At 34.6% G+C, this 23,531-nt stretch overlaps 3 protein-coding genes across 4 annotated transcripts; 1 reads left to right on the top strand and 2 right to left on the bottom strand.

The window, feature by feature from the left end:
• Positions 1-5,388: 5,388 nt before the first annotated feature.
• On the bottom strand, positions 5,389-8,421 carry LOC116429676 (N-acetylglucosamine-6-sulfatase). Of its 2 annotated transcripts, XM_076371174.1 has the most exons (11): positions 8,009-8,421; positions 7,867-7,926; positions 7,564-7,770; positions 7,326-7,487; positions 7,084-7,257; positions 6,808-7,009; positions 6,580-6,726; positions 6,434-6,504; positions 6,242-6,358; positions 5,930-6,164; positions 5,389-5,863 (listed from the first exon to the last, which is right to left on the bottom strand). In XM_076371174.1, exons 1-10 carry the CDS (start codon positions 8,117-8,119, stop codon positions 5,997-5,999), a joined length of 1,419 nt encoding a protein of 472 aa, XP_076227289.1. In that variant the 5' UTR covers positions 8,120-8,421; the 3' UTR covers positions 5,389-5,863; positions 5,930-5,996. The 2 variants fall into 2 exon arrangements, with proteins under 2 accessions (XP_076227289.1, XP_031838740.1); XM_031982880.2 differs by having other exon boundaries at positions 5,391-5,863; positions 6,434-6,726.
• Positions 8,422-9,020: 599 nt separating this feature from the next.
• On the top strand, positions 9,021-14,048 carry MetRS (methionyl-tRNA synthetase 1). Its single transcript, XM_031982745.2, is given in 17 exon segments — positions 9,021-9,256; positions 9,614-9,765; positions 9,853-9,960; positions 10,046-10,198; positions 10,276-10,398; positions 10,469-10,590; positions 10,679-10,795; positions 10,866-10,904; positions 11,020-11,184; positions 11,365-11,641; positions 11,748-12,129; positions 12,224-12,437; positions 12,515-12,751; positions 13,034-13,361; positions 13,454-13,634; positions 13,637-13,674; positions 13,749-14,048. Coding segments are annotated over 17 exon segments (2,886 nt in total). The 5' UTR covers positions 9,021-9,153; the 3' UTR covers positions 13,896-14,048.
• LOC116429744 (uncharacterized) lies at positions 14,044-23,398 on the bottom strand. Its single transcript, XM_076371539.1, has 18 exons — positions 23,154-23,398; positions 22,295-22,464; positions 21,375-21,683; positions 20,799-20,926; positions 20,559-20,720; positions 20,106-20,317; positions 19,721-19,935; positions 19,151-19,422; positions 18,524-18,730; positions 17,540-17,814; positions 16,927-17,102; positions 16,224-16,541; positions 15,885-16,012; positions 15,627-15,788; positions 15,365-15,567; positions 14,977-15,191; positions 14,599-14,867; positions 14,044-14,518 (listed from the first exon to the last, which is right to left on the bottom strand). Exons 1-18 carry the CDS (start codon positions 23,305-23,307, stop codon positions 14,194-14,196), a joined length of 3,900 nt encoding a protein of 1,299 aa, XP_076227654.1. The 5' UTR covers positions 23,308-23,398; the 3' UTR covers positions 14,044-14,193.
• Between the last annotated feature and the right edge of the window lie 133 nt (positions 23,399-23,531).

Raw genomic sequence — 23,531 nt, 5'->3', positions numbered from 1 at the left:
GAAAAACCCGTAGGTAAAGAGCGAATGGGAGTGAGAGAAACTTTCCGCCGTTAATTAATTATTACCGTGACAAATACCGGCGGAAGCGGACCTTACACCGGGCCGGGACGAGGAACGGGGACACGGGGTAGCCGGTAAACACCGTGCATTTATTAAAGATTGTCCTACTTCCTCCCACGAAACGTAGCAGCCTCTCGGTCGAGGCTTTACAGGGAATTTTTACAGGACGATCCGAGAAAACTGCACGTTATCGTCGTCGAGCTGGAACCAATTAATTTGTCAAAGAGTTTATTAGGTTTTCGAGGAACGCTTCTGTCATGAGATTTCTGTGCGTGCTCGTACGAGGTGCACAGAATAGCAGGAACAATATTATGTGATTAGCTTCTTAGGAAACTGTTTTGCCTATAAGGTAACGGTTTATTTTGTGAAGTTATATTTATGTAATTCTTGTTAGTTATATTATTAGGATAATAATATAGTCGTTATATTCATTTTAACTGTCGACCGCCATGTTGGTTGCGGATGATCGGAGCTCTCAAGTAGCTTGACGACTGTTACAGAAAGAAAACCGATGTTGAATCAAAATATTTAGTTAAACGAGTGATTAAATAACAGCACGACTTAATAGCAGCGATACTAAATCATTATTAATGCCATTTGCCTTTGTTATGAAAGGATAAGGTTACGCTCAAAATCCTTGTGGCGTTTAATGTGATTTATATATAATCCTTATAAAAATTGTAACAATTATATGTTCGTATATTCATTGCAGTATTTAAGCGAAACTATTTGTTTCTAACATTATTTCAAATGTTTCACCCCTTGACGTATTATTCACCTTCCGTTCCGCTGTAAGTGGAAATTTATACTGAAGGTAACACATTGGTAATAACAAAATAATCGTTCAGTTTGCCCCATGGACCACGAGCAGCATTGATTTTTATCAGATCAATGTAGAAATCTTCGTCATGAGTCTCACTCGTCATTGAATGGCAACATTGCTAACCATTTCGGTACGGCGGTCTATAGTCGACTGCAGTCGTGCACGATAGTACCGAAGTAGTTAACATATTGCGCGCCGGCCCCGCGATAATGCGGGATTTTTAGTCTATCGTTTAATTGCTAGTCCTACATTAACACGTTGAATGCCATGGGGGTCACCGGTGACCCCCACCCAAATCGAATTACTGTAGTTCACTCAGTTATACTATGATTAGTTGAAAAGATTTCTATATTATAAATAATGCTACCTAATGCGGTGACATTCAGCCAGATGAACGTGCAGTAATAACAATGCAATTCAATCAGATGATTTAATATTATACTTCCTCCATTTTCTATATTTCGCACTATGAAATCGTGCGGCATTCAACGTGTTAATGTAACATTTTAGATATGTATAACACAAATCCAAAGTGAAACTACAAAACTGAATTCCTTATTCTTTTTCGTAAGTTACGAATTCCGGTTTGATTAATGTTTCAAAATGTATCAGTATAATCTCCAACGCTCGCGTTTCTAGTAGCTGAAATTTAGCCGGCGTACGTGTAAAGACATAAATAATTCGAAAATAAGAGAACTGCGACCCTCCATTTCGACGGAAGGGGTTGTTCTAGTATCTTCACATTTCCGTATTGTTTCGTAATAACGAAAGTGAAGATCTATTCGTGCGTTCGGAGTAAACGGGACACCCCGCGCGGCAGCTGCTTGGTTCCCGGATCATCGACGGTCGTCGGTTCGTTGTGCATAGGATTCGTGGACAGGATATCTCGAGAACTTTTAAGTACTCGGCTGGATCCGCCGCCGACACCTATTGGTGTCTTCTCAGTCTCGGGGCGCGCGAGTGGCGCTCGTTTCTCGAGTTACAAATCTTGGACGGGCCAGCGGCTGCGCCTAAAACAATATTGGCGGGGGTAGCGGCGGGACCCCTTGCACATTAGATATTTATTCAAGACCGCCCGACACGGCTGCTTTGCTCTTGTTCACCGTGGAACCCGCGGCACCCGTGTACGTGCAAATACATATACAGAGACGAACGAGCGGCTCTCGCCCGGCGAAGGTACCAAGTAGCCGGGACTAAGTACCTCCAAACCCGAAATGTTGACCTAGTTAATAGCTTCGTGTTTGATTTGACTGCTGTTGTCATGGTAAGCGGCCCCGAAATGCGAGCTCCCGTGCTTTCATTATTATCGGCTAAGGAAACTCAATACTACTGAAATTATCATCAATTAGGAGCACGATGGTCTCCCTTTCCTTTCATCGGCAGCGATAACTGATGATCGACTTTTTCGCTGCATCCGTATTTTCCGGTTTAACTGCCTTGATACCGCGAGGATCTATTAATCTTAAAAGTTATTTGTCTAATGCGTTTTAACCCTTAGCACTCCAGATGGTATTGTAATCTATCAGCAACTGCAACTAATTTTTATAGTATCTCTAGTGAAAATGAAAAACGCTATAACATTCCTTCGATCTCTCATTTTCCTTCTTAGTACAAAATTTGGATGTGTGGAAAATCGAATAATTTTAGGGTAGTTTCTTTGATTCATTAAAATATTCAATATTATAACTGGTGCAATATTGGAGCATACAGAGTTTAAAGGGTTAAACGTGTTGGGCGGTTAATCGAGTAGATTGAAAAGGTGTTTTAAATGTATTGGTGTGGGGTGTACGACTTTATAATAGGTTTTATTTGTTATATTCGCATTTTTAAGTTTATTATTGACTATCTGATATTTTTCTGAAATTCTAGAAATTGATTATTTAGTATTAATGGTGTGCCTACATTTCGAATGTATTGAGGTGGAATGTATAATAAGTTCTGTTTGTTACATTCGCAATATAACATTTTTGTATTATTGTCAGAGGATTTTAAAGGATCAGTAGGTTAATGTGTGAATAAGCAAGGAGTGATTGTTAATGCATCTTAAACGTATTTTTCTAATAAGTATGAATGCTCTAAAATCGGTTCGAATTATGTTTGTAATTGATTCTATTGAATGTAAAATAGGGAATTTGATCTGACGGAGTTCAACTTACACAGTGTCGAGTAATATAATATTCCTTCGAGCCGGTAGAATTTAATTCGCGAATCTTAATAAAGATTCTTCCAAGTAACGATGAAGTTTACGAAAGAAAATTGTTTTCGTATCTCGATGCTTCCCGATTCGGCCGGGTATTCGATGTAAATTATCGCGTTCCGTATTAGCGTTCGCTAACGAGAAAGGTTTGAATAAAGAGTTGAGACGCGCGAGGGGAGAATAATGAGACGGTAATGTAAACGGGGTCTTATAACTTTCGTTCGAAGAATAAATAGAGAAATGTAATGTTTAATAAAAAATAATGCAACACGATTGTTTTGAATATGTTACGAGTACACGAACGTTACCAATTTATAAATAATAAACTGGGCATTCATTAAGCTCCGTCTTTTCATTTACAATTTTTCCAATTAAATTTCTCATATACCGAAGACGAAATATTTTTTATTTAAACAAACAGCATTGGGTTCGAATGACCTAGAAACTCCCTTAACTATACTATCTGCCGACCTTTTTCAATGTTGTTCTAAGACCTATTTTAACTCTTTGCTACCCAAGGTTAATTCTTGAACTTTTATTAAACTTTTCTTTTCTATTACTGTTATTAAACTTGTTATTTAGTACATTTAGTAGACTTTAATTGATTAGCTATTCAATTTTTGAATCTATATTCAATTTGAAATATTTTCACTTGATGCATTTAGTAGGCTAGTTATTAAATTGGCGAATCTCCATTCAATTTGAAATATTTTCACTTGATCCATATAGTAGACACATATAACTATAAGTACATTTATATCCAATCAGCAGTACATATAAATTACAATTTAACGTATCTTCTAGAGATTTCAATGGAAGTTCGCGGTAAAAATTTACCAGAACCGGGATCCCCGGGGGGCAGGAAAGCTAGAATCCAAAACTCGGAAGCCAGCGAAAGCCACTGATCCTAATGCAAAAGGAAGCGATCACTCGCTCCGACGATCAATGAAGAGAGGGAAAAAAAAGGACTTTTCGCAAGCCGACTTATACGTCTCAGTGACGATGTAACGACTTCACAATTCGAGCCGAGGCCTGTTAATCCTCCACCCGATCGATCGAGCCGGGGATTCATGCTGTTTACCGAAACGCCCGCAAAACTTCTCTTTGAAAGCCGCGTTCTCAGCTGTGCTCCTTTTCGAAAGAGACGCACTCTACCATAACTCGACTTGTAAATTTCCCTGCCCCTTGCATTCGAAGATATTAATATTAGCTGTACCAATCCGTAAGCCGTTACTTTCTTCCCCAATAACATTATAGAAGATGCAACATCTGTTCGGTCATTTCTTTCAAAAACAAAGAAAACAGAAAGAAGAAACAAGATGGTTTTTATTTTTAAATTCCTAGATAGTTTCATGAAGTTTAAATGTTTTCTAACAAATGAAACTAAGAAAACCGAGAAAACATTGTAAAATAATACAGTTGACTCGTTTTTCTTGGGTGGTGAATCAGTATTAAAACTTTATTTCGTAAGGATCTTGTGAAATAGAATATATTTTGCATGTTTTCTTATTTGTATAATTTTTCTCGTTTATTAGGAATCTATAATGTACGATAAAGGAAAAACGTGTTTGATTATAATGTTCCTTAAATTTATGTGATTTTTGCCAGAGAATTTTGGGAACGTTGCGCTATCCTGAAATACCATCTGTGCAAACGATTAAGCAGCCTATAGAGCGGGTAACGTTCAGTGTACAAACATTTCGACGTTCTTTCATGCAACATGAAAGGATGTCTCTTACGGTCCTTGCCGCTGAAAGGAGCGAATCGGAGCACTTTGTAGCTACCCTCAACGTTTCGTCGTTCCGCTTTCGAAAGGACGTAGACGCGTGTACAAATTTTCAAATTAACATGTACACAGTAGTGTACAAATTATTAGACAACAAATTATTAAACAAAAAAGTATAAGAAATAAAAACATTTAAATAAATTAATATCTACTCGTAATATCTATGTTTTATTTAATACGCTTGTTCCATATTCCTTCAATAATCAAGCGAATAGCGCTAACTTTCAAGAAGTAAGTAATTAGAAGAAACTTTCGTTCATATTTCGTTATTACTGATTTTAATCGGAAAACCAAATAAACATTCAATTTATAAATTAGCATCATCATTTATCCGCTTCTATACATATTATTAACCCTTTGCACTCTCAGTCGCCACTTGATTGAAAGCAAAATTATAAAATAAAAACTTCAACATAAAATGTTGAATAAGGTATCGACGCATGAAACATATAAATAAAACAATTCTGCCCTATAATTTATGCAAGATGTTTCTTTGTGTAAGTTGCAAATGATATTGTTAATATTTCGTCAGAAAATAATGAATGTTTGTAATGGAAAATATCGTCGGGTGTAAAGGATTAAAGGAAATTTGTCGCGTAGAGTTTTGATTATTTAATAGTTATTAGTCTTCTTTGTTATGTCGTGCTGTAATATCATGTTATTTTAAATCTTTAAATCATTCAAAACGTTTTAATAGATTAAATTTATGGACATTCTAGAAGCGCGTTTCTACGTTCTATCCTTCGTTCAGTTTTCTTTTTCTCTGCCCCTTCCCTCCATGAATGGCGCGATTGCTATTCAGATATTCGAACCGCGGGGCTTTAATAAAAATATTTGCTAAGAAAACAGTTTGCCTGAGGTACTCGGGAAGCAAGACGAGTTATTCTTATATCCAGATTCGCGGCGTATTCTTCGCCCATGATTTCCATAAATGCAGTAATTCGAAGTAAGACGGCCGCCGGCGTTCCGAACTTTTAATGGTATGTATCATTATGCCCTAGTAAACGCAGTAAGTGTAACATGAATTTGTCAATAATTAAATATTCCGCTGTTGATTAATTACCAATTTTCCTTTACTCATTGTACACACGTTATATTCAAATTAATCGTATTTTGTAATACATGAACCGCTAAATATAAACGTTCTCTGTAATTGTAAAAACACAGTCCTCATCTTTACAGACAGACATTCTTTTCAGGAGCTTCCTGAATCTGTACCTATGTTTACGTTTCATGGTATATCCAATATTATTCATTTGATAATTATCTGTGGTGATATTGTATGCTTCCACGTAATGCTGGTAAAAACGTGAATATTAATAACACATCACTTTAGTAATATCGAGTTAGAATATCTACTTGTTATTGTTGGTACCTGGTCATCTTCAAAAACACAAAAGATATTGTTATGTTCTGGTGAAACGCGGCGTATACAACTAAATGTGTTATTTGCAGCATCTTGACATTTACATGCCATGTCTTTCATGCAGAACTGTGAAGATTATGAAATTAAATGAAATAATATTCATGTCATATCTAATGCAAATACTGTGTACTCAGAACTTACTGATACATTTGGATCACTGTCAGTTGGGCAACCTGAAGATGGAATGCCCTTAGACTTCTCCCCTCTGTATTCTATTAACAAGGTTCTATCCTTTGGTAATGTTTTTTTTAAAAGAGAAGTTCCATCTGATGGACGTTTTATACCACCTATTTCTAAAATAGTAGCAAACAAATCAACGCTACTGACAGGTGCAGAAATTTTGGATGGTGTAATTCCAGGTCCTCGTATTAATAATGGAACTCTAATATCTGTCTCATATGGTTGACGCTTATCTATAGGCATACTAAACTGACCTACAAAACATAGTATGTAAAATGAAATATATTAACATGCAGAATTTAGATGTTCATATACATTAAACGCAAACTTATTACCAATGTGGTAACCATTATCAGATGTAAATATGATATAAGTATTGTTCAAAAGACCCTGCAACTTTAAAGTTTCATATACATTTGTTACAAGCTCATCAACAGCTAATAATGTTTCCCATCTGTGTCTATACACTTCATCTAACTTAGGTAATACATCATTAGGTAATGGATATGTACTCATTCTCACTAACCAATGCTTGTTCTGTTTAACAATAAGATTAATAGCAACTTACAAGATTAAAAGAGAAAAAAATTCAACAAAGAAACATGATATACTATTTGTGTAAGTTTATTAAAATTAGGTGTCCTCTTGGCCTTTATGACTTTATATTTGTCATAATGTCTTATCGCTGGTGTGAAAGGTGCATGAGGTGCTGGAGGTGCTAGAACTGCAAGAAATGGTTCACTATTTTGTCCACGAGATTTAATAAAATCTATTGCAAGATTACTCTAAAAAAACCAAATTTTAGAGTACTATGGAGAAAACCTACAACTAAATATTATAGATTAAAACTTACAATTACATCAGTGAGATATTCGGTTGTTTTGTTACCAAACTCCTTTTCTGTTCCATTTATAGATAAAGAATAATTATAATACTTTGAATTTCCAATGAGACCGGCCCACCAATCCCATCCTTTTGGTACATGATTTATTCCACCCACACTTTTATGTCCATACTTTTACATTTCATATAAATATCAAATTCCATTTAAAAGTACAATTATAAATATATACTTGATGCTACATATCTACCTGATTTAAATATTTTCCAGCATAAAAAGTTGTATAAGACATTTGCTCTTTTAAATATGCAGCAAATGTATTTGGTTCTTGAAACTGTTGCCATTTAACACTACTGCAACCTCCTTCAATTGAATTATTTACTACTAAATGATTATGTTGATACCTTCCAGTTAAAATTGAAGCTCTATTTGGGCAACAAATAGGAGAAGCAACAAACTATTCACAAAAAGAATTCTTATTATCTACATTTAATAACAGTTTTATTTATTTTATAACAACATCAAAATAGAATTTTAGTTTTTGATAACTTACACAATTTGAAAATGATGCACCTGAGTTTCCAATTAAATCCATTGTATTTTTCATTGGTATCTGAAGAAAAACATAATTATTGTTGGTACTTTATGTAATTACAGGTAATGAATGCACGTTTTCTTTTCAGATTCATATTTACCATTCCATCGAGAAAGATGTCTAAATCATCTGCGACAATTAATACAACATTTTTTGCACTATATAACACTGATAAACAGTTTAGAAAAATACCGAATTTTAGAATAATCATTTTTTCAAATTATACGAGACGAAGCGTTCAATTCAAACGTTGGAAACATACGGGAATTCCCCGGCCTGTCTACTTATATATAGCAGACAAAAAACAAAACACAAAGCAAAACGCAATTATCACTAAGTATTTTCTTTCGAGTAAAGAAATTGAATCTTCCAAATCAATGTGATTCAATAATTTTGACGTTTTCCAATTGGAATATATGTAATTAGTTGATATGAAAACATAAATTAAATTCTATGCACACATTACATACACGTAACTTTTTAACTACTACGCTGAAATACCGACGCTGTCGAAAATAATAATACTAATAGCACCGACAAGAATCATTGCGGTGCTAATAGCTTGAGCATTTCAACGTAGGTAGCGCTGATATTACAAGAAAAAATTACGGCAAATTTAAACTCAAAAAATCAAATTAAAGCTGAAAATTTTTATTTTAAGACAGGATCACCATTAATGAATAGAAATTACGATAACATATTAAAAATTGCATTTCATTGTGTAGAATCAGAAGGAAGATCATTTTTATAATTCAAAATTTATCAAATTTCCCGCAAAATCAGCACCATCTAGAATAAATCGCCCAAACTGTTAGCACAGACTTGAGATACGTTTTTACCAATCCCGCGTTACAGTCTCATCAACGGAGTACAAATAAATACAAGTAAATAAATCTAAAACGTGTTCTTTTTTATTTTCTTGCCTCAATATTAAATTTTTCAGATCATCAGACACAAAGTCCCATAAAATGTCTAGCTATCCTGTCATTCATTGATGCTTTTAGAATGAACTTATTATTTTATACTGTTGGTACACAAACTGCAATATAAAAATGCTAGGATGTTAGTCTTTACAGTATTGGTAATATTAAAAATATTGTTGGTATGCCTGTGGAGTTACCGAAGTTGCCACAAAATAATACATTGAGTCTACCCTAGCATTTACTTGTCGCTCACATGTGTCGGTTGTGTGCTGAACATATTTTCATCTATTTATTGTGAATATTTATTAACTTATTAGTAAAAATGATTATTTTCACGAACCAAGGCAATCCAAACACGTTGAAGCTAATTATTGCAGCTAAAATGGCTCGAGAAGCTATCACTCTGAATATATTGGAACCAAATAGTGAGTAATCTAACCTTTTTAGTTTGAATTCATTTTCTCATATATGATGAAATACCAGGTGTTTGTTTCACCTGGCGCTTTTTAACTCATGGGTGATGTAATATTTCTTCAACAAAATAATCTTTAAATTCCTATTTATTTTTATTCTGACGTGTCACCTGTCTGTCATTTACATTTTTGATTTCTGAATCACTTTGTCTTAAAAAATAAATTAATTAATCATTACATTTGTATTTTTAAAAAGGTGTTTAATATTGTAGATAATCTGTTAATGTTTCTTTGATTAGAATTAACATATCAATATACAATTGTTACAGTTAATGTAATGTAAAGTGAGTTTACCCATTCTATATTTAGGAAGCTTTGTAAGTCGTTTACCTGCTATACAATTATCATGCGGATCATACCTATTTAGTACTAGTTCAGCAGTGCAACTCGCAGTACGTTTGCCTGAAGAATCTAGGATTGTAAATAGCAAGTGGTTAGAGTGGGATGTTACTCAGTTGCAGGTAAATAATAAAAAATAAATGATACACCTTTAAAGTCTTTATTAAATATATAAATAAATCTCATATTGCGATTATTATATATTATAGCCAGCTATAGTATACTGCGGTAATACACCTAATGCAGATAAATCTAGTTTGTGGGGTTTATTAAAATATTTAAATGATGAATTAGCAGATAATGAGTACTTAATTAAGGTAATACATATGTAAATAAAATAAATGTATTGTTAATATGTTATAATAGTATGATAGAACTAAAATCTAATTAACGATATTTTAGGATGAGATTCATGGTTTATCATTGGCAGATGCTTGCATTTGGGTAACAATATGGTCTACTATATTAGTTACAGAGATTGGACAAGAACTGTGTAAGGACTATCCATCTTTGAAGAAGTGGTCATCAAATATTGAACTTTTGCCAGTTATTCAAGTAAATTTTATTTATTGTTACTCTAATGTTTTGTACATTATACATATAATAATTAAACTTATAATTTATTCATTTAGGACGCCCTTGAGGAATATGAATTTGAAAGAGGTAGTAAAGCAATTCTTAGTATACAGTCTGGAAGCTGGTTCCCTGTTAATAGCAGTACTTACTTACAAAACTGTAAACCAGCCCTAGCTAAAGTGAGTCTATACTGAAACTGTATAACATTACTTTTTGTAACCAAATAATATTTCAATTTGTTGATCTTAGATGAGTCCTGGTAAAGAGAAAGAAAAAGTTGTTGAAGCAGTTAGTGAAGATGAAATTCAAAAGGTTTCTAGTAATTGGTCTTCTAAGCCATATCCAGCTGTAAAGAATTCACCTTATCCTATGTAAGGTTACAGTTATATACATAGGTTTATATTAAAAAAACAAAAATAAATAAGAAGCACAATTATTATATATGTATATTATTCTTAGATTACCAAAGAAGGATGAAAGAAATGTTTTAATAACCTCTGCATTACCCTATGTAAACAATGTTCCTCATTTGGGAAATATTATTGGTTGTGTACTTTCTGCTGATATTTTTGCCAGGTTTGTAGAACACAAAGTTTAGGAAGTATATTTACATGAAAATGTTGTAATTTATTTCTTTTAATTACAGATACTGTAGACAAAGAAATTATAATACACTTTTTATTAGGTATGTATCCTTACATAGATTTTTATACAATGAGGCTCACTTAAATTTCACAATTTCGGGTCTTTGTAGTGGAATCACTGTGAATTAATGTTCAATTAGTGTTCTAATGTTCCAGTGGTACTGACGAATATGGCACTGCTACAGAGGCCAAAGCTTTGGAAGAGAAAACAACACCACAAGCTATATGTGACAAGTTTTTTGATATACATAATGATGTATATAGATGGTTTAGTATAGGATTTAACTATTTTGGTCGTACTACTACACCTCAGCAAACAGAGTAAGATGGATCTCCTACTAGCTGCGTTATAGAATGTAATTTTTTAATTTTTAAAAAAAATGTAATTTTGGTTTGAGCTTATGAACCAAACAAATTTTCCACCATTTTGTTTATATTGTTACTACATTGAAGTAAAAGTATTATCAATATGTATTAATAAGCATCCACTTTTACTTCCAGGATCGTGCAATCATTTTTTTCCAGTATAAAATCACAGGGATTCGTGTTTAGCGATACCGTAGATCAACTTCTCTGTGAATCTTGTGATAGATTTTTAGCAGATAGATTTGTAGAAGGTATATGTCCAAGGTGTCATTATGCAGAAGCACGTGGTGATCAATGTGATGGATGTGGTCACTTAGTAAATGCAACAGATTTAATAGCTCCTCGTTGCAAAGTCTGTAGCAATACACCAATTGTTAAAAAGTCGGATCAGTTTTTCTTAGATTTACCTAAGGCAAGTATTAAAATGTGAATAATGTTAGTTTAGATAGACAAATACGTTATTCCTTACCTTTTTATATATCTTATTATTCTTATTTTTTCGACATATCGTTTTACAGTTAGAAGAGAAGCTAAAAGATTGGTCCTCAGGTGTGGAATTAGGGTGGTCGAATGTTGCTAAAGTAGTTGCTAAGCCATGGTTACGTGATGGACTGAAGCCGCGTTGTATAACGAGAGACTTAAAGTGGGGAATACCTGTACCAGAGAAAGGTTTTGAAAATAAAGTATTCTATGTTTGGTTCGATGCACCGTTTGGTTATATCAGTATTACGAAGAGATATACTAAAGATTATGAACAGTGGTGGAAACCTACAGATGCAAGGGTTGATTTATATCAATTTATGGCAAAGGATAATGTTCCCTTCCATGCAATAATGTTCCCCGCTTGTTTACTAGCAGCTAACCAGGGTTATACGTTAGTGAAACATTTAATGGCGACAGGTAAGTCTACAAAAAACGTGTTCCTTATTGCGTATGTTATTACGTAATATTTTAATTTTTATGTTTAAATGTTAATATTCTATTCTTTATTTAGAGTATTTAAATTATGAAGATACAAAATTCTCTAAATCGAGAGGAATTGGAGTATTTGGCACTGATGCCAGAGATACGGGTATACCAGCTGATGTTTGGCGATTTTATCTAGCATACATTAGACCAGAAACCCAAGATTCTAATTTCAATTGGGCGGATTTAGCAACCAAAAACAACAGTGAATTATTAAATAATTTTGGAAACTTTGTGAATAGGTATGTAATAATTCAGTCAAATTGTATATTCTTTTTTTGACTAAGTGCAGTATTTAAAAATTATTTTCAATAAATAGAGCTCTAATGTTTGCGGAAAAATATTTCGATTCCAAAATTCCACCAATGATACTCCAGGAAGATGACTTGATGTTATTAGCGTTAGCCCAACGCGAATTGAAGTCCTACATTCACACTTTGGAGCAAGCTAAACTGCGAGATGGCTTGAAACATGTATTAGCCATCTCTAAACATGGAAATCAGTTCATGCAATCCCAGCAGCCTTGGGTGAAAATTAAAGGAACTGATGACGATAAGTAAGACCCTGTACAAGAAAGTAATATACTATGATATTCTTTATAGATGCACTTTGACACTTTTTTCAATATTAGTCTTGATTCTTTTTAGTATAATATTATTTAAGTATAAAATAAATAATAGATTTTTTACAGTTTTGTTCGTGTAAAAATGTTTACTTACTAAAAAGATTAAAAAAGTTGATACATCAAATTACGTTGCAGGTCTGTGCTATAGCTTGTGAATAATATTTATTTAGTGGTGTAATCTTTTCAAACTTTCTATGTTTTTACTGTTCACAGAAAGAGAGCTGGAACAGTCATCGGTGTGTGTTGTAATTTAGCATGTCTGTTGGCTGCACTATTGGCTCCATTCATGCCTAATACATCACGGGAACTGAGGTCACAGTTAGGATTGGATAGCGCTAACTATGGATATATTCCTGACATTATTACGAATATGCTTCCGACGGGTCACAAAATTGGCAAACCTTCTCCCCTCTTTAAAAAAATTGAAGATAAAGATGTAGAGTCCTTAAGGAAGAAATACGGTTCGAAACAGGATATTAAAAATAAAAATGGAGGGAAAAGTTGCGAACAAAAATGTTTGGAAACTGTAATAGCAGTGCAGGTTAATATAGTTAGAAAATTGTATAGAATACTTGTTTCCTTTTTAACTATTATGTCTTTATATACATATTAAATATTTGCATAATTATTCAGGGTCATAAAGTTAGAGAACTGAAATCTAAATATGACAAGAGTGTTTGGCAACCTGAGGTTCAGGTTCTCTTAGAGATGAAGAAGAGGCTTGCTGATCTCATAGGCGGAGGAAGTAAACCTTCCAAGCCTGCAAAAACTAGGAAGCCTGAAAAGGCGTCTGTACCTGAACAAACTCCAGATGTCTCAGTCTAGTAGCTATAGATGCGGCTATAATTAAGCAAGTAGGATGAATTAAGTTGTTGCTAGTTAAGTTATATATTTAATTTTTCCAATTTTAAAGCTTATTCTGTTTCAGGGCTTTCTGATACATGAATTGCATAGTACAACAGAGAAATCTGCATGGCAGCCCAAAGTGGTGAAACTATTGCAACTTAAAAGACAGTTATTCAATCTCACTGAAACACTTCGAGCACTGACTGATAAAAAAGTTGAAAAGAATTAATTTAATTGCTAGGCAATGAACATGCATTTACCATCGACGGAAAGCGATCATACTATTTTATAATAAAATCCCATGCTTCATTTTTTATTATCATGCAACTTTTGTCAAAATACATTGAAAATCATATGATATTCATTTTTAAATGGTGTAATTGATACGTTATATTTAATAAAATTAATTTATACATCGCATTAAAATTTCCTATTTACATCTCACTGCAATGATTGTTGCAAAACATTATGAAGGAAGGAAAAGAATAATCAAATCGCGTCTGTCTTACCGTAGAACGACGTTATTATTATTTTTTTACTGAAGGTGTAACTATTTTTATTTTCGGTACAAGTTTCTTTTTGCGCCCTACGATGCCTCTATCGTTACTTTTCTTCAAGTGTTCCGCTGTTGTCGCGTTTGATTTTGTTTCGGACATTCGAAACACCGCATTTTCTATTACGCAAATTATAATAGACAACATTATGCCACCGAGTAACAATATCAGAATCGGTGATGTTTCAAGAATATTTACGCTCGACGCGTAACGCTTCTCTTTGTCGCAGTACGGCTTCCTTTCATTCCAACGAATTACCTGCCTTTTTACGATTCCCGCACTAGTCATTCTAATTAAACTGCAGCAAATTAGCGAGGTTTAACGATCTGTCAATTTTAAACGAATTTTTCGATATCTTTGTTCGGTAAACTTCCTCACCCTATCTTCGTTATTTCTCCAAGTTCACCGTTCTTTGCTGCCCATATACCCAATATGGTAGGTCGAAGCAAATGTACTTCGGTGAGCTGGCAAATCATTTGTTTGCTGAACTCACGGTCTATTATTGGATATGCATCAATGGGACTCGCGTGATAAGCGAATTCAGGATTGGTAATGCTTCTTATACCGTCGTGTAATTCTTTAAATCTCTCGTTTTCCGGTATAGATTCCCAGTGTCTTCTAAAGTTCACAACATCCGGGTGGCTCGACTGTCAATACGTTTTCATTTGATAACATTTAAACCATTAGCTTCAACATTGATTATTCAGCAGATTCATCTATATTTAGTAACAGTAAATAATAAATAAAGAGGTTTACAGTTATCAGAACGTTGAAGAAGATATCTTTGTGAGCTGAGAGTTTCTTTTTGCTTTTCACTAATGAATGCAGGGAGTCGTTCATTTTGTTCAGAGGAACGTTTATCCGGCTTGACACCATAGCCGCTGAGTAACAATTATACACAAGTAGACCAAATATCATGGTCTGGAGAAAAGCAATTCGACCTGCGAACTGATTGCTTTCAAATGGTAGTCCTGTAAATTGAGAGGATTGAGTTTGACGCGGTGAAACATCCGCGGGGAATCGAGGAATTTTATTTAGAATGAAATATTTTAATTAAAATAGAATTTTTTAAATTAAGCTTCGTAGCTAGCAAATTTTGCAGTTAACAGATTCAGTTGAGTATTCATGTCACTGTTTGGTTCACCTTGTTGGCATATCGCTGCAAAGAGAATAAGAACACTTTCCCCGTAACTGGAATCCCTGTCTAATTTCCAGATCAACCATAATGTAAATATTATAAGAAGTGATAACATAAAAACCGTACACCAAACGGTTGCTTCGAACGGCCGAAAGATTACAGTCATGTCGCTTGTTGTTGACGGAACGGTACGAAACATGAAGCATGTCCTATAGGAAAATAAACAATTAAATGACCGTTTGACTCTACATTTTCAATTGAAAATCACCTCGCAGGATAAACTGGCAGCAGTACGTCACACAACTTAGTTCTTTCGATCGTTATAAGCAACGGTTGATAAGACAAATCATAGAACTTTTTATTTAGACCTGTTACCACTGGCCCATTGCTATCATCCTTTGCCCAGTAACTTGATTCTACTATTTTAAAGCTAAAAAGTTAAATGTCTGATTATCCTGTTGTCCATTAGTTAGTATGAGAGTACCTACGAAAACCCTTCGAAATAAACAATAAACAAACGTATTACCTGAAATTGAACATTTCAGCAATGTGTACCAGGAGAGCGTACCCGAATTTTGGCCAATTGTCTATCGTTTCAATGTTTAGCTCTTCAAGGTATTTTATCAGATCTTTATCTCTCGGTCTATCGCTTACCTACATGAGAGTAGCGTTTTTATACGTTTTTATTTACTAACAATTCAACAATATCTATCAGCTATATATAATATCAGCAATGGTAGTAGTTAATAAAAATCAGGGTCTTCATTATCTCATATTGGAACAATCCAATCGAATTGTTCAATAAGGAGAACAGAGCAGAACGTGTCAGAATCGAACTGTTTCATAACAATTGTACAATACTTACAAGACCAGCGATTGTAGCATTCAGCTGGTGATAGTTTCGTCTTCTAATAAACTTGTTTTCTAACAAACTGATATTCAAACCAGTGTCGTTCATCCATGTGCCTAATTCAGTAATGTTGAGCGTGCCGCCGCAACGTTTGCAAGGATTGTAAACATCGTAGAGCACGTAACCAGCATCCTCAGGCACGGAAATCGCAAAATCAGTAATAATGCTGAACGCACTGTCGTTTAACAGGTGCACAGTATCAGTCACAGCTTTCCCCTTTCCCTCCAGAATGAACCAGTGGTGCAAGTGGTCGAACATAAGCTGAGACGAAGTCTAAATGATGTGTTTTTGTTTCGTTTTAAGTATCAGTCACTTCGATATTATAATGCTATCGTATTGTAAATTAATTAACTTATTAACCCTTTGCACTCGAGAGGCGCCTTTCAGTCGTCATTTGATTCGACCCAAGAAAATGATAAAACTTAAAATTCAATATTAAATTTTTATATAACGCATCAGCACATGGAACATCGAAGTAAAATAGTTCTGTCACTTAATTTATACAAGGTATTTCCTTATGTTAATTGTAAAAAATATCATTGACATTTCATCAGAAAATATTGAATATTTGTTGAGAAAAATATACTTGAGTGCAATGGGTTAAATAAAGATTATTTACTGGTGTACTTGATAAAGTATACAGGTTCAATTTATTTACCTCACGGAATATATTCAAGACATCCTCGACTTCATACGAGCAACCTAAATCTAGGAAAACACCTATGTTCCGGTATTTGGTGCGAAGGAAGCGCGTTACATCGATGTTAGGACCAAGCTGCTTCATCGAAGCTGGGATTCCAACGTCGTTAAACATCTTGGCAGTTTCGACATCGTCTGTATCCATATTTGTGCAATCATGTAATACACTATATGTCTCTCGCAACGATTAAACCTACAGATCGCAATAATGGAGTCACTCTGCAGCCAATGCGGTTAAGTTCGTTTATTTTTTATATTTTTTGATTTTTGTAAATTTTAATGGAACACATAATATTCCTTTTAGTTATTAAAGGATATTACTCGTTTTTCTTAGAAAGCTCTTCCTTTTATAGCTTCTGAATATGTTGTATAATAATTTCAGAAGCCGCAACATTAATTGTCTCAATTTTTGTTTCCTGCACTTAACCGTATTGGCTTCTAAGCGACTCAATTGAGAATAGGAATGCAACATTATCTAAAGAAGTTCGGTAAATATTTCTATTAACAGTTATTATTATGATTATTATTTAACACTATCGTTCAATAAACAAATTATAAGTAACGAAGCTCACTTTCGAGTTCTCCGCAAGAAAATCCAGCCATCCCCTTCACATTCTTAAAAAGAAAATAATCGCGAATTAAGTGGACATTATGTGCGCAAGAGAAGATGATCAATTGCAGGCAAAAGAAAATTCGCAAGTGCATTCCACTTGTTACCCTCGTTCGTCGTTGCGGCCTGTGAATTGAACAACTGTACGCGGAACATTCGTGATGCAGCCTATTGCACGTAAAGTAGTTCGCCTCTTCATCTTGCATGAGGAAGTATGTCAATTTTGACGTGATGGCTCTTTACGGCGCAACTCTTTTACAATATGAAAATCCGATAACGTGTAGCAGTTCCAAGCGAAACAACAGTATCCGATACCTCAGTATCGAAGCACTCGAGGATTCGTAAAATCATTTGCACTCCTGATTATACAATATAAATAAGTTGCTTTATTCTTGAAAGCGACACACGTTAATACTAAGCTATGGGCAGCTAAAGTTCTCCACTAATTACACTGTCACAGTGTTGCGTTCCGCAGCAAGGAGTTTAAAGCTGCAAATCCAGCAAGTTGTCTCTACTGTTTCCACTGGTAATACTTCCTCTGGCACCAACTATTTTCTTCCCACTCACTATCTTCTTACTGTAACATATATATAATTTCAGAATCATTGTTAACACTAGAACAACCGAGAGTTTGACACGTTTAATATGTAATGTTTATAAAAATTGTAACAATAGATTTTTGTTTAGTTTTTTCATACGTTAATTACAGAATTAAAGTGGAAGTATTTAATTATCGAATCGTTTCGGATATTTCACGCTTTCACGATATCAATAATTGCGAAATAAGAAAATTGTAACACGCCATTTTGTCGGATGCGGTTGTTCCAGTGTTAAGAATTTGATGTAAATCTTAATAGCTCGAAATTTTTTATTCCATTTCTGACAGCACGGTTTGCATTTTTTTGTCAGTTTTCGTTTAGATCAATTAAGAGCGAACTGTACTCACTTCATCGAGCGTCTGTAAATAATATTCTCCGCGATGCAAATTATTCCAGCAAGGAGAACGCCCAACGCCAATAGAATCAGTGCCGGTGCAGTTTCGTAAATCGTAATGCTTCTCGTCGATAAAGTATCCGGCTGACACTGGGGTTTCCTCGACGACCAGTGTTTGATTTGACGATCCCGAAGACCGGTGTTAAACATTTTGGTCAGCCTTTGATAAGAACGAATTGTGAAAGCTGTGTTTTTGAAGAGTGCTTCCTTCGAATTCTGTTCACTGACCGATATGCTAATTTCTTCACATCGTGTGAATTTTACAAATAACAAAATCAAATAGTATTAGGCTCGTTTACTCAAATGTGGACCATTTTTATATTTCTCTTATGTATACGTTGATCGCAATAATGGAACCTCAATATTTTAAACATAATAAGTGTACACTATGAAAATTAAGGAATCACTACATTTTAATCGAAAAATTGGCGATCTTTGAACTCGTGTAACTTTGTAATTTTGCGATAAAAGTGAACATACTTTTTCATTACCAAAATTCCACGTTTCAATCTCAAAGTGTTCAATATTCTTATACCGTGAACTATAAGAAAGGAAAAAAAGGAATAGGAGACTCAATTACCCTATTTTTGCCATCTCGATGAACTGTCCATTGTGGCTCGCGTACATGCCCATCACGGATTGTTTAAACAAATGTATCTCCGTGAGCACGCAGATTTTATTCGAGTCGAACATTTTTTCAACGTATGGGTATGCAGTGTTTGGATCCGTATGATACGCTAAGATACCTTGGCTGACTTGCCTGATGCCTTCCTCTATTGGCAAATACCTTTTCGATTCCGGTAGGGGATCCCAACGTTTCTTGCGAAAGTAATCGGACTCCCAATTCAATTTCTAATGATACACATTCTTTACTTGTAACAGAGATACTAATAATTTTATCGCGTTTAAGATAATTATTTTTACAATACTGGGATGAACAAAAACTTTATTCTTTCCAGATACAAGTGAAAACCAGTTGCATTAAACCATGGAACATGTATTTTAGATTCACAAAGGAATCGTTTGTTTAAATAAATGTTTAGATATTTCTCCCTTAAGTTTATTGAGAACTCTTTCTGTTCAATTCAATAGGTATTTTCTAATAATGAATTATTACTGTGTATTATAGGATTTTAACGTCTATACTCACATACAGAAAGTAATTTAAGTAGGGCACAGCCTCTGCAGCAATTTTCAGATTGCTGTCGGCCAGGACAGTTACGGAATCCTCCATCATGTCAAGGGGTTCGCTCAACCGAGCCGAGACAATACTACCGGAATAATAATTATACATTATCCAGCTTTGTACCGTGATTTGAAATAAGGCGATGCGACTCGCAATACGTCTCGTAGTCAAATTCGCACCTGTTGCGAATAGAAAACTGATTATAATTAGACTGCGGATTTTTATGTATCTGTAGATAATTAGAGATCTGAGATTTGATATTTGAAATCTGCAAAATTGCACATAATGCTCGGAATTCGAAAAGCTATGTAAAATATCCAAACGAGGTTTCATTATTTCTTTACGTTACCCTGCTGCGATATTATTCCCACTGACAGCACAACTGCTCCGGAGTACTTTTCCTTCTTCCCGATTCCCTCGCAGTTCATTATCATTTTCATCACGAAGATGGAGAACAAACCGAACCCTGCGAACGTATACCACGTTTGCCTCGTGAAAGGCTTCAAGAAAATTTCCAACTTTATTTTGTTGGTTGCCGTGGACAGCAGCATGAAACAAGGCCTTAATGAAAATAATATTCATTAAGAAAATAATATTCTTCTCGTGTAGACATCAATTAAGAGAAATTGTATTGGCACACGTAAAAATCTGCGTTAGATGCGTGAATTAGTAATTCATTACGTTTTTACAGAAATCGAGGATCAGTTTCATCGATCAAAATAAATATTTATCCTAATTGATTTTAACAAGTAGATTACTCGTTCACAGATATGCCTGATAGTTGACAATTCATTTCCCCCACCGAATAGGCCATGCTGCACCAATCAGGGAAGCATAATCCAATCGCTCGGACACCATGATCCTGGGATTACTAGCGAAATCGATATAATTCGCTTGTAAAAATTCGAAAATCAGACCGTGGACGCTATGCCTGTCCCAGTAAATGATTTCGGAAGCATGTACGCTGAAAAACGATAGAAAAATGTTGCAATAATAATTTATTTTCGATGTAATAACGGACCACAGATGTCGTCGCCTTTACCTGAAATTAAAGAGATCGCCTATGTGTAAAATCATGGCGTGCACAAATTTATGCATACTGTCTAAGGACCTTGTATTAATGTCCTGCATGTAATCTTCGAGACGCATACCTTTTGGTCGATATTGTATCTAAAACGTATAAAGTACATCAGTTCTGTATAAAAATTATAACATAACAATTTTTCTTATACATTCCTTGATTCTTTTAAATATCGTAAAATATTATGTTACATAACTTTTTCAATAGTAAATTATGTAATTATGTTGTGCAATTTTTCAGATATTATAAAACCTTTTAAACTTTCAAAGAAACAGAAATTAGTCAAGTTTACGCTAGTGCATTAATTAAACATTAAGTTTGTAATAACGCTCATTAAATTGTATATAGTAGGCGTCACTACTGTCACGAAACTATTCTATTCGCTTGATTACATTCAACCCACTCACGTTGTTCAGAAATAACAAAGGTAATAAGCGTGTTGCACGAATAAGAACAAAAATTATCCTTATTATTCGTGATCACCCCTGTATATTCGATTCAAACCGAACTTCAAAGGTAAAATCTAACATTACTCACCACGCCGGATATTTTCAATCTCATTCCGTGCATATTAGTCCTCCTATTAATTAACGGTTGCGTTAAAGTGATGTTCAGGCCGCTATGGCGCCGCCATGTGCCAAGTTTCGTGACATTCAGCAAACCGGCGCGGTATTTGCAGTGATTGAACACGTCGTACAGATCGTAGCCATTTTTGTTCGATATGGCGAGGACGAAATCGGTCACCATGCTGTACGTGGTATCGTTCAAAAGTGGCACGCTCTGGTTATAATTCGATCCCAGAACCAACCAGTTGTAGGAATAATCGTACATTCTATATTTCGAGCTCTGCATTCGAGGAAATTAATGTAACTCGACTTTGTTATGCACTGTTACTTACTAGCTTGCAAATGTTTGTACAATACACAATTTTCGAAAATTAATTTGCTGCGATGTTAATCAAACAGGAACCTATTTTTTCGTTAGATGTTTTACTAGATACTATATTATATAAAAACGTCGTTGCATTTCATAAGAAAACATTATAATACATTGGGATATTAATCCTCTATAACCTGAATTTATTTTTGTGAGTATAAATAAATATGTGTAGTATAAAATTAATAAATATCAACAAATACAAATAAGCAATGTATTGAATAATAATCGTATTAAAACGGATATACATTGTAATTTTGAAAATACAATGACGTTCGACTTTCACGCCTGAGTGTACAAAAGTTTAAGTTAATTAATTACTTCATTTGATTCGTCACTTTGCTATGCAAAATGGAAGAAATCAACAAGATATAGAGGGTTAATATATGAACAGTCATAGAGCCTTACGGATTTATATGAACAAACATCTGCAGTCATTAGAAACTACGAATTATCTGATAATCTATTTATTGTATATTTGTAATCATATGTCATATATTTGCTTGTTCTTCTCAGCGTACTTCGGCAAAAATTCGAACGGCAGTTTCGTTGAGGCAACGGAGATCAACAATGACGCCCAACGTCCACGTTTCGGTTCTTAAAAACCTACGGATGTCGATCTTTATAGTGGGCTCTCTCATTATTGTGAATATGCCTGTGGTGCTCAGCGTTTTCAGAAGATCAAAGTCACCTGATACGGGTAATACAGAATTAGAGTCTATCGTACGTCGACCATTTAATGTCTTTTAAACTCTGTTCACTGTTAATTTATTACTAGACAGCGGATCTCCATGCAAAATAAAAATTTATTAACATGATGCAACGAAACAAGGTTTAAATAGAAACGAATTTCTTCTCTTAAGAATCTTAATAAGTTGACGATAAAATAATAAGATTCTTAACACTGGAATTACCGTGCGCGTCAAAATGGCGGCTGCCAGTTTTCTTATTTCGCAATGATTGATACCTTAACATTAAGTTTACGGGCACTTGCTGTACAGTTTATTCTATTGCTCCTAGGAAAGTTGATATTCGTTTATTTTGGTTTAGAGAATTATAGATATAAAGATAAACATAACGTTGATCGTAAACGCCTGCCTGTATAAAAGTTTAAGCTGATTAATCATTTAATGTCATTCGTCATTTTGTAATAAAAAATTAAATAAATCAATTTAACCCAGTCTATTGATGTGTGACTTCAAAGTTACACGGGCTTATAGAAGGTTAATCATATTAAACGCTCGGTAGTTCTAGTATTAAGTCCTCATCTTCCTGTTTTATATTCTAAGCACTCGTAGTCGTCGTAAACGCATAAAACCCGCTGTCTATTTATCACACAGTTTCCACTAAAACCGTGAATGCTTCTGACGCTTTACGCACTCTCTATGTCGCCGCAAGAAAATCCCACCACGTTCCGCACCCTCTTGTGAACGAAATAATCGCGGATGAAAACATGATCTTGTGCCGTGGAGAACAGAGTGAGTTGCGAAAGAAAGAGAAAAACAGCGTACATCGCTCGCAATAACGATTTCATATCACAGAAATCTGTTTTACAATCTTCCACGCGATTTTAACACTTCTGTTACACTTTACCGAGTTCTCCGTAGCTGCCACGAGTTCCGCGAATTAGTTGCATTATTTTAATGAAGTCCACACGGTTCATGCATCCGATGCACCGGGACGTAATTTCATATTCCAATAGAAAGGACAAGCTGTCAATTCTGGATAATTCGACGACTCGCGTGAGTCACGGAACGG

The sequence above is a fragment of the Nomia melanderi genome, chromosome 10 (assembly GCF_051020985.1).
Source record: "Nomia melanderi isolate GNS246 chromosome 10, iyNomMela1, whole genome shotgun sequence".
Classification (NCBI taxonomy): domain Eukaryota; kingdom Metazoa; phylum Arthropoda; class Insecta; order Hymenoptera; family Halictidae; genus Nomia; species Nomia melanderi.
This window is presented reverse-complemented; position numbering and strand designations above follow the sequence as displayed.

Excerpts from the sequence above, each read along its gene's own strand:
- LOC116429676 (XM_031982880.2), bottom strand. The coding sequence starts at position 8,119 with ATGATTATTCTAAAATTCGGTATTTTTCTAAACTGTTTATCAGTGTTA. Across the intron at positions 6,727-6,807 it reads TGATAATGGTTACCACATTG|GTCAGTTTAGTATGCCTATA; the intron begins GTAATAAGTTTG and ends TATGTTTTGTAG. Across the intron at positions 6,359-6,433 it reads ACAGTGATCCAAATGTATCA|TTCTGCATGAAAGACATGGC; the intron begins GTAAGTTCTGAG and ends TAATCTTCACAG.
- LOC116429744 (XM_076371539.1), bottom strand. The coding sequence starts at position 23,307 with ATGAAATCGTTATTGCGAGCGATGTACGCTGTTTTTCTCTTTCTTTCG. Across the intron at positions 18,731-19,150 it reads ATCGAGATGGCAAAAATAGG|GCTGACCAAAATGTTTAACA; the intron begins GTAATTGAGTCT and ends TTCTTATCAAAG. Across the intron at positions 14,519-14,598 it reads GGAGAAATAACGAAGATAGG|TTTAATTAGAATGACTAGTG; the intron begins GTGAGGAAGTTT and ends AATTTGCTGCAG.